This window comes from Muntiacus reevesi, chromosome 1 (genome assembly GCF_963930625.1).
Source record: "Muntiacus reevesi chromosome 1, mMunRee1.1, whole genome shotgun sequence".
NCBI lineage: Eukaryota > Metazoa > Chordata > Mammalia > Artiodactyla > Cervidae > Muntiacus > Muntiacus reevesi.
In genome coordinates this window covers 230,230,663-230,245,567 of record NC_089249.1, presented here as the reverse complement: position 1 = coordinate 230,245,567, position 14,905 = coordinate 230,230,663, and the positions used below count along the sequence as shown (strand labels likewise).

At 43.9% G+C, this 14,905-nt stretch overlaps 1 protein-coding gene across 5 annotated transcripts in view; it reads right to left on the bottom strand.

The window, feature by feature from the left end:
• The window catches only part of LOC136156218 (protocadherin gamma-C3), a 165,522-nt gene extending 152,025 nt beyond the window's left edge, over positions 1-13,497 (bottom strand). The window contains exons 1-2 of one of the 5 annotated variants that reach the window (XM_065918763.1): positions 1,254-5,802; positions 26-140 (exon numbers count right to left, since the gene is read on the bottom strand). In XM_065918763.1, coding sequence (XP_065774835.1) covers positions 105-140; positions 1,254-3,674 — 2,457 coding nt within the window. In that variant the 5' untranslated portion in view covers positions 3,675-5,802 and the 3' untranslated portion in view covers positions 26-104. Of the gene's footprint in view, positions 1-25; positions 141-1,253; positions 5,803-10,904 lie in introns of those variants that run through there. The other 4 variants (XM_065918750.1, XM_065918765.1, XM_065918742.1 and 1 more) reach the window with 4 other exon arrangements.
• Positions 13,498-14,905: the final 1,408 nt, after the last annotated feature.

Below are 14,905 nucleotides of genomic sequence, written 5' to 3'. Positions count from 1 at the left end.
ATTTCTTATAGTTATGTACTAATCCATCATATAACTGTGCAACAATGTAACCAGAAATATTATTTTCTAATAGAAACCCAATGTCCATTCAAACAATGTATTTCTCATGTTATACTAGTTATAAATAATCTATCGACCTCCTAGGCACCAAAAAAAAAAAAAAAAAAAAAAAAAACTATCACTCTGATTCAAGAAATGCATTTTTAACCCAAGAATCCAAATATGTCTGTCATAGTCTCAGGACAATTGACATTTCCAAATTATATTTTTAAGCTTCATTATTTTAAATGATCTCTCCTCAGATATGATTTGCTTCTCAATATACATTTATTATCAGTATTTTCTTTTTCCACTCCCCATGCCAGTTACATGTATCATACACATTTTTCTTTTACTCTATGGATTACACCACAATTTTCCATGAAGACAAAAGCGTTTAGAAACTCAAACTCTTCTTCTTAAGCTTAATTGAGGCATAGTTCAATTAAGCTTTCCTTAGAAATCAAAAAGGGTCTCACACTGATACCATAATAGGTAGTTTAGAAGTTATTAAAATCACTTCTGCAATCTATTAAATATGAGTGGAATTAAATGGGTAATATTTTTGACAATCACCTGCACCAAAGAAGTCATACATAGTCACTGCATGTCACAAACTGTAACAACACAATATGTGAAATGTACCAATCCAATTGAGAAACTATCCCTGTGAAAGTTATATCCAAAATTTAAATATATTCCCCAATATTTATAAAGTGTTATTGTTTAATCATAATAGAAAACACCTGTCTCAAAGGAAAGAAAAGCAAATTTCAAGCAAAACACAGTAGGGTGTAAAAAGAGGAAATTTAAAAATACTCAATAGAGATGAAATAATAGCCTCATACAAGAGAATGTGTTAATATGAATTTACACAATTTCTTCCTATTTCATAATTCTAGTCTATCCTTTCAGTAATGCCTAAAGAATAATGGCTTTAAAGATGTGAGATGTTACAAGTATAAAATTAAGAAATTGCTACTGACACTGTAACCAAATGAAGATTACAAAAGATAAATAACAACTTTTAGGTGTAGTAGCTGTTACTGATCATTACTGAAGGATCATCTGTCTTTCCACTTTAAAGCAACAATACCAAAAAAAGAAGTGTTTTATTGATCTACATATGTACACACACATATATATATGAAATATAATTGGAGACATTTATGCAGTTCTCTCCCTACGTTTCAGTGTGGCAAGATTTGACTCACCTGATTAAAACTGAATTCTCCTTTTGTTTCCAGTGAATCTTGAGATATCAGGAGAGGCTCGCTTTTCCCACAGCTCTCCTGACTGATGAGCGTGTCCGCATAGTTCGGCTGCGGGAAGATCACGTGACTTCCCCGCGAGTCCGCGGTGAGCGAGACCTCGTGCGAATAGGTCTGCAGGAAAGCCCGCACCCCGTCCACGCCCACAAACTGAGACGCTGGCACGCCAGCCAACCCGCTGCCCGAAGCCTGGAGCAGACGCGACAAGTGCCAATGCCGGAGTCTGAGCGCCAGTAGCACGATGACAAAGGCGAGGAAGACACAGGAGACCGCGGCCACCGCCACCACCAGGTAGAGTGTGAGGCCTGAGTCGTCAGGGTCCACTGAGGGCTTCAGGCTGCCTAGGTCAGTCAGGACGTCTGGGATGCTGTCAGCCACAGCCACGGTGAGCGTGACGGTGGCTGAGAGAGGGGGCTGCCCGTGGTCCTGGACCGCCACCACCAGGCTCTGCTTGAGCGCGTCTCTGTCCAGCAGCGCCCGCGCTGTGCGCACCTCGCCCGTGTGCAGACCCACCGAGAAGAGTCCTGGCTCGCTGGCCTTGAGCAGGCGGTAGGACAGCCAGGCGTTCTGTCCCGAGTCTCTGTCCACTGCCACCACCTTGGTGACCAGGTAGCCAGGCTCTGCAGAACGGGGTGCCAGTTCCACACCCGTGGAGCCATCCGTGGGGAGGGTGGGGTATAGGATTTCGGGTGCATTGTCATTCTGGTCCAGCACAAATATGCTCAGAGACACGTTGGTGCTGAGTGGCGGGTCCCCGCTGTCACTAGCAGTCACCAGTAGCTGCAGGTCTCTAACTTGCTCATAGTCAAAGGACTGCAAAGCATACAGGACTCCAGTGTCCTTGTTTATAGAGACGTAGGTGGAGAGAGGCGACCCCTGCAGTGTGTCTTCAGCCAGAGAGTAAGTGACCCTTGAGTTCTGGTTACTATCAGGGTCATGGGCGGTCACAGAGAAGATGGAGGCTCCCCTGGGGTTGTTTTCTGGAATGTAGGCCATGTAGGAAGCATGAGGGAAGGCAGGTGGATTGTCATTGACATCTGCCACGTTCAGTGAGATGTATGTTTCTGTAGACAATGGCGGAGTTCCGTGGTCAGTGGCAGTTACAGTGATATTATATTCTGAGACTTCTTCCCTATCCAGAGCCCTGTGTGTCGACAACCGATAATAATTTCCATAGGTCTTTTCAAGTGTGAATGGCAGGTTATCCAGAATGGAACACGTGACAAGGCCATTCTCTCCTGAATCACTGTCATGCACATTGAAAAGTGCAATTACTGTGCCTGGGGAAGAAGTTTCTTGGATAGAGCTGGTGAGAGATGTAACTATGACTTCTGGAGCATTATCATTTACATCCAGAATTGTCACCAGTACCTTACTTCTGGCTCGGAGACCAGGTCCATCGTGAGCTTCTACATCTATATCATAGAATCCAGAGTCCTCATAATCCAAACCTCCCAATATCGTTATGTCCCCAGTCAGAGAATTCAACTGAAATAGCTGCGATATTTTATCTCTTACTTTCCGGAAAGAGTATGTGACTTCTCCATTGGCTCCTTCATCTGGATCAGTGGCTTTTACAGTGAGTAGCCTGGAACCCACCGTCACATTCTCCCACACACTGATGTGGTACTCGGGCTGAGTGAATACCGGGGCATTGTCGTTGGTATCCACAAGTGTTACAAGAATCCTGGCAGTGCCAGAGTAAACCGGGTCGCCTCCGTCAAAGGCGGTCAGAATGAGGTGGTGAACCGCCTCTTCCTCACGGTCCAGGGCGTGCTCCAGTACCAGCTCAGGATACTTAATCCCATCGGCTCCGCTTTGCACGTCTAGGGAGAAGTGGACATTCGAGTTGAGCTGGTAACCCTGTAGGGAGTTTACCCCTATATCCGGATCAAAAGCTTCAGGAAGAGGAAACCTTGTCCCAGGGTTTTCACTTTCAGAGACTTTTATTTCCCTTTGCTCTGCCCCAAAGTCGGGTGCATTATCATTAATATCAATTATTTCCACTTCAACTCCAAAAATCTTCGCTTTGTCTTCTAAGAGAATCTCTAGGTTTACTACACACTTGGGAGATCTGTCACAGAGCTCCTCCCGATCTATCCTGCCCGCGGTGACCAAGCTGCCGCTTCGCGGGTTCAGAGCAAAGAGCTGCGTCCTACCTCTGGAGACGATGCGGACTCCGCGCTTCGCCAGCTCTCGGGGCTCCAGCCCCAGGTCCTTGGCGATGTTGCCCACTAAGGAGCCCTTCTCCAGCTCCTCAGGCACCGAGTAGCGGATCTGTTCGGCCCGGATTTTCCACAGGGCCCCCAGGAGAACACAGATCCAGATTAGCCGGCGGCAGTTTGGGCAGAAAGGAGACGCCATGACAGCCCCGCGGCGGAATAGCTTGCGCTTGGGTGTTCCCTTGGTGGAGGCTTGGGGATCCCCAGGATCTCTGGGGTCTAGGATAAGGTACTTTCACCGTTGGATGTTGGAGCTCTCGGGGGTCCAGTTCGAAGAAGCTTTCTAAAACCCCAAAGCCAGTGCGTTGTGATGCAGAAATCTTGTGGTACGGATTAAATTCCTGGTTCTTTTTTCCCCCGATTGGTGAACAGCGACACTCAGAGTCCTAACCTGTTACTGCAATCTATTCTTGGTAAAGAAAGGATAGCTTGTACACCATTTCTTTCCCGTGTTCAATTTTCTCCAAAATAATGAAAACCAAACATCTGCTGTTTAATTTGCAGTGAAAATCTATAATTGATCCAAAGCTTCCTGTACAGTAAGCCTGATAATTTATTTTTTCAGAGACAAGTTTTTTTGCAAGAATTTTTCTACCTCTTTTAAGTTCATTGCATTATTTATTCTCATAGCTCAATTTCAATTTGCATTGCAAAAAGGATATGTTTACCCCTCCCCAAAACAAGGTTACACTTGAAGAACAGAAGAATAAATAGTTGAAAAGACAGTGTCAAAGAAGTTGGAGATCTGGGCTCTAGTCTCAACCTACACAGAAACAAGTTTTCTCACATGATTGACCCTTAAAATATGGGGCAAGTTTTTAATTCCCTTGTTAGAAAATATCTTACTATTTAAGAACTAGTTTTAGCCCTTTGCAAATGGGCTTGACAAATATGATAATAGGTTTGGGAAGGATATTTGCTCATTAATTTTATATAAGAAGATTCGAGACCACAGGTTATGTCTGTGAGGATCATGTTCACAGTGAGTCCTCAAACTCTAGAATAGCACATTTTATTGTGTATATACGTGAACAATTTTTCAATGCTTAACGAACGAGTCATTAAAGAAGCTGCAAAACCTAAAACAATGCGTAAATAACTGATGTTAAAAGAAGTAACAGAAGGTAAAAAGACAGAAAAGTTAAACTGAAGCACTATAAAGGGCAAATGGTGTTTCAGTGATCTTCTCCACATTAGGACACATCCAGAAGGTATTATCTTACTATTACTTATAAGTTTAGTTTTGATTTTAGAAATAATCAATAAAAAGGACATATTTTAATAATTATATATATTAAGATTGCATGTTTTATAGTCTTCTTATTCATGAATACTTAGAGCAGTTTACTAATCAGAGAAAATTTGAGATAAAGCAGCAAGTACTCAGTTCTTTGATTATTACTCACATAATATTTAGTTTCTAGAAAGTACTGATAAATTTTGATCAGACTCAAAACTCCATTAATTATTCAGAGCTTTTAAAATTCTCTGACTTTGGAGAGTAGGTTGAAGGTATTTTTCACAATCCTCAAAAGACCCACAACTTTCTGGGGGTTGGGAGGTAAAATAAAATGTTTTGAAAAAATATCTGACTCACTTATCAGAAGTCTATGTTAAAAAATTATGGAAAAGTCTCTGTATACAACAAACTGTCCATTACATTCCTCATTATAGCAGTGACAAAGTAGATAGGGTATAAAAACTATTTAAGGATGGTCAAGAAAATTATCCTTGACAGTTTACAAAATGGGAAAAAAGACCCAGAGTTAGTGATTCAGATATGAAACCTGTCCGTCTTTGCTACATATGATAAAGCAAAAAAGTGCTAAGAGCCTTAATTATTGAAGGTTATATTAATACATCACAGAAAAAGATAAACAACTAAACTAAAAGATAAACAACTAAAATGTATTTGATGAAGATGAACAAAAATTTTAACTTAAGAAAGAAATGTTAGTACATTTACAATCTTGAAAAAAAGGCATATTACACATCAACTATGTAAAGGCAGTGCTATTACTAAGGGTAGTGACAGAAAAAGCTGTTTTTAGCAGGATTTGCTGACGTATAGAAATGCCAAGAGTACAAATTGAGAAGAAACAACTAGTAATAATTAACCACCAAGACTACTGAGCAATTAAGAAACCAATCTCAACCCATCCAATATACCTCCTCTCCCACTGCCATCACTAGAACAATGAACAAGGACCAAAATTAATGATGCACTATTGAAAATAAAATACAGCAATAAAATTTAAGTAAGTCTGCAAAAACTCACCTGATGGGAAAAAGAGGAATCATAGGCGATTTGGGGGTCTTCATCCATAGAAGGATCTTCACCTAGGAGATCCCCAGGGGGAGCCGTTTCCAGGGTCACATTTTGAAAATTAAATTCTGTCTTAGTTGATTGTGAAGCAACACACAGATTGTAGGAATAGGGCAATGTTCCCTCACTGTAGTGGCGGAGAACCCCAGGTGCAGACTTGGAACTGAGACCAGGCTTAAAGCAGCCCCAAGCAGCAGGGCTGGAGGAGCGTCGCAGGTGCAGAGCGACCGCCAGAATCACTACCAGAAGGAAGAGCACAGAGATAAAAGCCAAGGCCACCACCAGGTAAAACTGCAGCTCAGCCTGGGGGTCAGAGGGTGCGGGCGGGTCACTGAGGTCCGGCAGCGCCTCCTGCAGGCTGTCGGCGAAAACCAGGAGCAGCGTGGCGGTGGCCGAGAGGGGCGGCTGTCCCCCATCGCGCACAGCGACCAGCAGGCGCTGGCGGGCCGCGTCCCTGTCGCCCAAGGCCCGCGCCGTGCGCACCTCGCCCGTGCGCAGCCCCACGCTGAACAGTCCGGGCTCGCTGGCCTGCAGCACGTGGTAGGACAGCCAGGCGTTGTGTCCAGAGTCTGCGTCCACAGCCACCACCTTGGTGACCAGGTAGCCGGGCTGCGCGGCACGCGGCACCGTGTCGAAGAGCGCCGAGCCGTCGGGCCCCAGCGCCGGGTACAGCACCCTGGGCGCGTTGTCGTTGCGGTCGCCGACCAGCACGCGCAGGCTCACGTTGGAGCTGAGCGCTGGAGAGCCGTGGTCGCGGGCCTGCAGCGTCAGTTCGAAGGCGCGCAGCTGCTCGTGGTCCAAGGCTCGCTGCGCGAACACCACGCCACTCTGCGGGTTCACGGACACGTAGGACAACAGCGCGCGCGGCTCCAGGTCGCTGGCCATGATTGAGTAGGAGACGTGGCCATTGGGCCCTAGGTCAGGGTCGGAGGCGCTGACATGCGCGATGGAAGCGCCAGGCGGGTTATTTTCTGCCACGTGAACCACATAGGTGGCCTGGTGGAAAACTGGAGCATTGTCGTTGACATCGCGGATATGTAGGGTGACGCTTGTACTGGAGGAAAGGGCAGGCTTGCCTTTGTCAGTGGCTGCGATGGTGACATTGTACTCTGCCTTCTGCTCTCGGTCTAGGGCACCATCAATCACTAGCTTGTAGTAATTCTTAGAGGTGGATTCTAATTTGAAGGGAACTTCTTCCTGAATATAGCATGTTACCAAACCATTTTGCTCAGAATCCTGGTCTTGCACTTTAATGAGGGCTATTACAGTTCCCAGGTCTGAGCCCTCAGGAATCTGGTTAGAGAAGGACATGAATGTCACCTCTGGGGCATTGTCATTCTCATCAACAATTTCAATCTGAACATTACAGTGAGCCGTGTGTACACCTCCATCCTTGGCTTCAACACCCAACATATATCTACTTGTCTCTTCAAAGTCCAATGTACCATTGGTTGTGATGTCACCAGTATTTGGATTGAGAATGAAGAGGAGGCTGGTACTTGCTGGGGCATTGAGGAAGGCATAGGTGATTTCTGCATTAATGCCCTCGTCCTGGTCAGTGGCCATCACCTGCAGCACGGAGGTTCCCCGGGGCACATTTTCTTGGAGGCTAACCCTGTAAGTGTCCTGGCTGAACACTGGAGCATTATCATTGGCATCAGTGACCAGTATCCGGATCAGGGTAGTGCCACTTAGAGGAGGGTCCCCACCATCCATGGCAGTCAGGATTAAACTGTGGGAATTCTGCTGTTCTCTGTCCAGAGGTTTTTCCAGCAGTAACTCTGGGTATTTACTTCCATCAGGACTTTGCTTTGTTGACAGAGAGAAGTGCTCATTGTGGCTGATGAAATATTTCTTCAGTGAGTTACTTTCTACATCTGCATCTTGCGCAGAATGCAGAGGGAATTTTACCCCTGGTAAGGCTAACTCAGAGATTTCCAAGTCAATGCTTTTTGCAATGAAATGTGGTGCATTGTCATTAATATCTTGAATTGCAACACTTACATGGAAAATAGTCATTGGATTGTCAGCAACCATTTCAAATTCTACAGCACACTCAGATTTTCTCCCACAAATCTTCTCTCGATCTATCCTGCCTCTCACTAGCAAATCCCCATTCTCTGCTCTCACGCTGAAAAAGTCCTCTGCACTAATCCGCAGTTTTCGAGCTGGCAACTCCTGGACACTGAGCCTTAGATCCTTGGCCAGGTTCCCCACCCTTGAGCCCTTGTCCAGCTCCTCTGGAATAGAGTACTGGATCTGTTGGGAGGTTGCCCCGCGCAACAATGACAGCAGGAAGAGAAACAGTACCTGACTTTTCATTGTTTCAGCTTTTCTGAAGCTCCTAAGCATTTCTTGAACTCTCTGGGAAGCTGCTCTTCAAGATGTCTCTGGGATGTTTAAATAATCAACACAGCATCCTGGACTTCTGTGATTTGAGGGTACGATTTGTCAGGCACTTAAGGTTGCACAGGAGGTGCGTCTGCATTCTGATGCGTACTGGACAGAGCAAGAAAGAAAACACTTCCGGCCACTCCTGCAGAACTGAGAACGCTTATCTTCCCTTTGGTCAACAGCGGCACCAGGAGGTTGCCTGAGAAAACTGCATATTACCCAACTACCTATTCCTCAGAGTGTAAGCTCTTGAATCTATTAATATATATCTTGTCTTTTTATTTTTTAGAAAGAACAAACTATTCAAATTTTCCCTTCAAATCTGATATTGTGTAGATTTTCATCATCTTTTGAAAGTTGCCATCATTTTATTCTTCTTTCTTCATTAAAGATTTCCGATAAGGCATACAGCTTTTATTGATTTTTTTTGGAGGGCAAAAATATCTTCAGTGAGTCTACTGTATTTATAAACACTGGCATGACTAGTATAGATGTAACTAATTAGATTATTGTTAGTGGATAAAAACATTTAATCTTTGGAAAAAAGAGAAAGTAAAAATCCTAGACTTATTTACGATATTGCTCAACATTTTAAAGTATATGTAACTTTCCCATTAAGTACAAAGGAGCCTGATAGTTTGTTAAAGAGACCAATCTAGTATTTGAGCACACATCTGCTTTTATAAAACTAAATCTCATGTAAGTATATTTATTTTAATGACATTAGTGCTTTTTTACTATATGATTTTATACACAAATACTCCTTAATGCCAATACTCAGTTCCAGTCAATTTACACATTAATAAGTGTAATGAGTTTGATTTGATCACTGGTAAGTCTTGGAGAGGAATTGAAAGTTCTTAGACACTCCCATTTTGAAACTTCCCTATACTCCTTAAACCAGTCTTAGGTAAGTAAAACACACAAACACCTTTATTTCAAATGCACTACCAAATTAGATACCAACCAAACAACTTATTCTGTTACCCTGCAGTGTTAATCCATACTCCTTTTACATTCCAGTCAAGACAGATTATTGTTTTCCTAAGACATCCTTTCCCTTGTTTGACCTACTTCATGTTTTGATACTTCCTGTTCCTTTTATTATAAACCCTCCTCCCCTTTTATTGCAATGAAGTCTTGCCTATCCTTAAAAAATCCTTTCTAGTGAAAATGGGCATGTCTGAGACTTCTTATCATCCATACAAATAGATGCCTCTATGTATTTTCCCAATATATGTGTAGGTTATATTTTACATGAAATTCTTAGAAAATTCTCTTTGAACATCTAAAGTTCCTGTGGCCCTAACCATTTAATATTTTTTCTCATTACAAGGAAAGGTACATTAGTATCATAAAGATTTTTCCTAACAAATATTCCAAAGGTAATGTGCCTTTTTTCTGTGGTGCATTTGCAGGTTTGAGTGAGACTACACCCTTCTCTGTTTTCAATTATTTTGTTCAGGCCCTTTTATCACCCACGTTTGAATGTATCCCTTCCTAACACACTGAAGGAGAGATGTACTCCTTTGTTTAAGACCTAATGAAATCTATTTAGGCCTAATTTTGGATGACTCTCTGGTGTAATTTTATGGGTGAAAATAATTTCATAAATTTCAAAATGGGTCAACAATTTATAGCTCAAGAAAGTTGCAGGATGCCTGGGACTTCCCTGGTGCTCCAGTGGCTAACATTCCATGCTCCCAACTCAGGGGACCAGGTTCAAGAGAACTAGATCCCATATGCTACAAGGAAGATTGAAGATCCTGAGTGCTGTGACCAAGACCCAGTGCAGTCAAATAAATATATAAATATTTTTTAAAAAAGTTTTAGGACTCCTTTTCCACGGTTGAAGTGGATGGTCTGGAAATCTCTTAAAGAGGCTAAGACATATCTCCTTACATTTTATAATCTGTCTCAAAGGACAAGGAATGCCACTCCAAGGCTCACAATTGTTTAGGCAATTGAGCTTCCCACCTTCAGAGAAAAGGCTGAAATCCATATGGATACACACAAATACACACACTTTAAGTATACCAAGTAGGGACTACATGCAGGTAAAAGAATTTTACAAACCTCTATATTTTTTACCCTATCGTTTTTATGTTATCAGGATGAATCCAGTTTGGTCTGTCTTGGAAGGGGTTAAGCATCATGTTATTAGAGCCTAAAATACTATATACTTGTTTATCAGGATAGGCTAGGTAGGCTGAAGTGACAAACTTCATTATCACAGCGATTTAAAATAAAACATCTACTTATCACAGGTATACAAGTCAATGTTGAGTCAACCACAGGGTTCTTCTCTCATTGCAGTCATTCAAGGACTTAGGAGGCACAGTCACAATTTGAAAGAATAAGTTACAGATCTGGTAATTCTTACAATGACAACTAGGATTTCCTCTGGGAAGAGAGTCACATACTTCTACTTACAGTGTATTGGTCAGAAATATTTACTAGGCCCACTCAGCTATACTAGGCAAGGAAGTGCAGCCCCATCACAATCCCAGAAGAGAGGAATACATTTAAACAAAAGAACCAATGACTACTTCATTGCTTTATTTTCAAATAAATGTGTATTAAAATTTTATAATAACCACAGTGGCATAACTGTTCTTTAAAATATTAAAAGATATTTTAAATAAAACTCACCTGGAACTCGTTGGAGTCACCTTTCATTTCCAGTAAATCTTGAGATATCAGGAGAGGCTCGCTTTTCCCACAGCTCTCCTGGCTGATGAGCGTGTCCGCATAGTTCGGCTGCGGGAAGATCACGTGACTCCCCCGCGAGTCCGCGGTGAGCGAGACCTCGTGCGAATAGGTCTGCAGGAAAGCCCGCACCCCGTCCACGCCCACAAACTGAGACGCCGGCACGCCAGTTAACCCGCTGCCCGAAGCCTGGAGCAGACGCGACAGGTGCCAATGCCGCAGTCTGAGCGCCAGTAGCACGATGACAAAGGCGAGGAAGACACAGGAGACCGCGGCCACCGCCACCACCAGGTAGAGTGTGAGGCCTGAGTCGTCAGGGTCCACTGAGGGCTTCAGGCTGCCTAGCTCAGTCAGGATGTCTGGGATGCTGTCAGCCACAGCCACGGTGAGCGTGACGGTGGCTGAGAGAGGGGGCTGCCCGTGGTCCTGGACCGCCACCACCAGGCTCTGCTTGAGCGCGTCTCTGTCCAGCAGCGCCCGCGCTGTGCGCACCTCGCCCGTGTGCAGACCCACCGAGAAGAGTCCTGGCTCGCTGGCCTTGAGCAGGCGGTAGGACAGCCAGGCGTTCTGTCCCGAGTCTCTGTCCACTGCCACCACCTTGGTGACCAGGTAGCCAGGCTCTGCGGAGCGGGGTGCCAGCTCCACACCGGTAGAACCATCAGTGGGGAGGGCAGGGTATAGAATTTCAGGTGTGTTGTCATTCTGGTCCAACACAAATAGGCTCAAAGACACGTTGCTGCTGAGTGGAGGGTTCCCACTGTCACTAGCAGTCACTAGTAGCTCCAGGTCTCTAACCTGCTCAAAGTCAAAGGAGTGCAGAGCATATAGGACTCCAGTGTCTGAGTTTATGGAGACATAGGTGGAGAGAGGCGCCTCTTGGTTGGTATCCTCAGTCAGTGCATAGGTAATGTGGGCATTCTCAATGCTGTCAGGGTCCTGGGCTGTCAGAGAGAAGATGGAGGCTCCCCTGGGGTTGTTTTCAGGAATGTAGGCAGAATAGGAGGCATGAGTGAAAGCCGGTGGGTTGTCGTTGATGTCTGCCACATGCAGGGTAATGTGTGTGTCTGTGGACAGTGGCGGACTACCCCCATCTGTAGCTCTCAGAGTGATGTTATATTCAGACTCCTGTTCACGGTCCAGAGATCTGGCTGTCACTAAGCGGTAATATTGGTTTATTGATTTTTCTAAATTAAATGGCATATTTCCCAGGACAAAAACTGTGACCTGTCCATTTTGCCCGGAATCCCGATCATGCACATTGATAAGGGCAATTTCCCTTCCAGCAGTTGACTCTTCTGGAACTGATCCTGTGAGAGAAGTAATTGTAACTTCTGGGGCATTGTCATTCACATCCAGAACTGTGATCAGAATCTTAGCTCTTGAAAGGAGACCTGGTCCATCTTGTGCTTCTATTTTAATTTCATAGAAAGTAGCATCCTCATAATCCAGATTTTTTAATATCGATAAGTCCCCAGTCACTGAGTTGAGATAAAAAATCTGAGCGATTTTCCCAGGCATTTTATCTAGTACATAGGATACTTGAGCATTGAATCCCTCATCAGGGTCAGTGGCATTCACTGTGAGAAGCCGGGTGCCTACCGGCAGGTTCTCTTCAACACTTACTCGATACTCAGGCTGGGTAAATACTGGTGGATTGTCATTTGCATCTAGCACTGTCACTTGGATGCCCAAGTTGCCAGAGTGGACAGGGTCACCACCATCAGAAGCAATGAGTACAAGTTGGTGAACTTTCTTTTCCTCCCGGTCAAGAGCCCGCTGCAGCACCAGTTCTGGATACTTGGCCCCATCAGTGACACTCTTCACAGCCAGGGAGAAGTAGTCATTGGGGCTGAGCTGATAGTTCAGCAGAGAGTTCGTGCCCACATCTGGGTCAAATGCAGTCTTAAGTGGAAATCGAGTTCCAGGAACTGTTAGTTCACCAATTTTTATTTCCAATTCCTCCATCAGAAAATCAGGAGCATTGTCATTAAGGTCTTTAATTTCTATTTCTACTTCAAAAATGTTCAATTTGTCTTCAACCAGGATGTTAAAACTCACCAGACACTGTGGGCTCTGAGCGCAGAGCTCCTCCCGATCTATCCTGCCCGCGGTGACCAAGCTGCCGCTTCTCGGGTTCAGAGCAAAGAGCTGCGTCCTACCTCTGGAGACGATGCGGACTCCCCGCTCCGCCAGCTCCTGGGGCTCCAGCCCCAGGTCCTTGGCGATGTTACCCACGAAGGAGCCTTTGTCCAGCTCCTCTGACACCGAATAGCGGATCTGCCCACCTCCGGTCTTGCACAGCGTCCCCAGAAGCACGCACAGCAGGGCCAGTCTTCCGCACTTTCTGAATCTCTGGTAATTGGTCATTTCCGTTTTGGTTAATTATTTTCTCTGAATTGGGTTCCAGTTTCCCAAGGCAGACTTCAGTCTTATTTTATCAAGGAACTAAGACTTTCGTGGGCCTAATTTATAGGTCAAAGAGCTGGCTGACTGACGGGGTGAGCTTTGAGGCAGCCTCGGATCTTCCAAGTGTGATTTGCTGGTTCTCTGCTCTTTGGAAACAAGGAAAAGGACTAGCTCTTCAGCGGCGTTTTCCTTCTTGAGTGGTGAACAGCGACGCTCAGAGGCATAACCGTTCACTGCACGCTCTGACAAATCTAAGTCAGAAATTTTTAAGTTTCCAAGCACCTGAAATTCTTTTTGCTCAGAGGTAATGGGCTCAGTTTTTGTGTCACATAACTGAACCGCTATATGTTAAAAGATTTAGAATATCTTCCTTAATAAGCCATGAGTTAATCTGAATGCCACTAATATTGCTTCAAACATGCTGAAGTTACTGTTTTGAAATGTTCAAAGTTTAAGAACTGCACAGAAATATCAGTCATATTTATAAGGTATGCCTCTTGAAATAGGCCCTTCATAGCTTGACATTTTAGTTTCAATATTTTCCATTTAACCCATTCATTAAACACACATATAATTGAGTATCTGACAATACTTGGGGATTTAACGATACAAACACAGCTACTTCCTTCATGGAGTTATAAGGATACAAAAGCAAACAAGGAATTATAGTGCAGCGAGATACTGCCATAAGGTCAGAGGCCAAGGGCAATGAGAGGGCCTCCAACCTGGCCTTGGAGGTTAGCAAAGGTTTTCCCAAGAAACCTGAGAGGAGTAGATCAGGGAGGGGTAAGTCCTGGAAACAAGACAGAATAATATGGCAATACCTAGATGTGTGAGAAAACCCACAGAACTTCAGTACTGAAAGTAGTCTGTTTTGCCTAAAATTAGAGTGTGAAGATGTTTTTAAGGACCAAAACTGAAACGAGTAGAGATAAACTTTTGTTTTGTATTCCAGAAATCCTTTTCCTGTATTTGTTTTCCTCTCCAAGCACAGTAATAGGAACTCATTTGTCATTTCAATCATGATGCATTATACAGCTATGCAAAAGGCATTTATATCATGAAGAATTACTGTATACACTAGAAGGAACTTTGTTTTCAATTTTCCCCGGTTTGTACTTTATTTACTTGCAAAATGTTTGTATTATTCCACAGTGAGTGCCAACTTTATCTCAAAGAAAATTATGTAATAGTAATAACACAATTTCCCTCAGGTGCCCTTAAACAGTAAAGAATCACAACATCTTGTGCTCGCTTCGGCAACATTCATGTAAATAATCACAACATCTTAAAGAATGATGGCACCATTATATACATGACTGACTTAGTACAGGATTATTTCCAAATAAAAGATGATCCCAGTTACACAGAATAGTAGTGTATTTTTTGTTCTTTGTTATTAAGTATATAACTAACATACTAAAAGCCAACATGGGAAGAGGAATGGGGGAGGAAAACTTGGCTGTAAGAGGGACTGATGTTGGTGGAGGAACTGGAAACATTTTCAACAGCTGCTGTGAGTAGGAAACTTTGAGAAG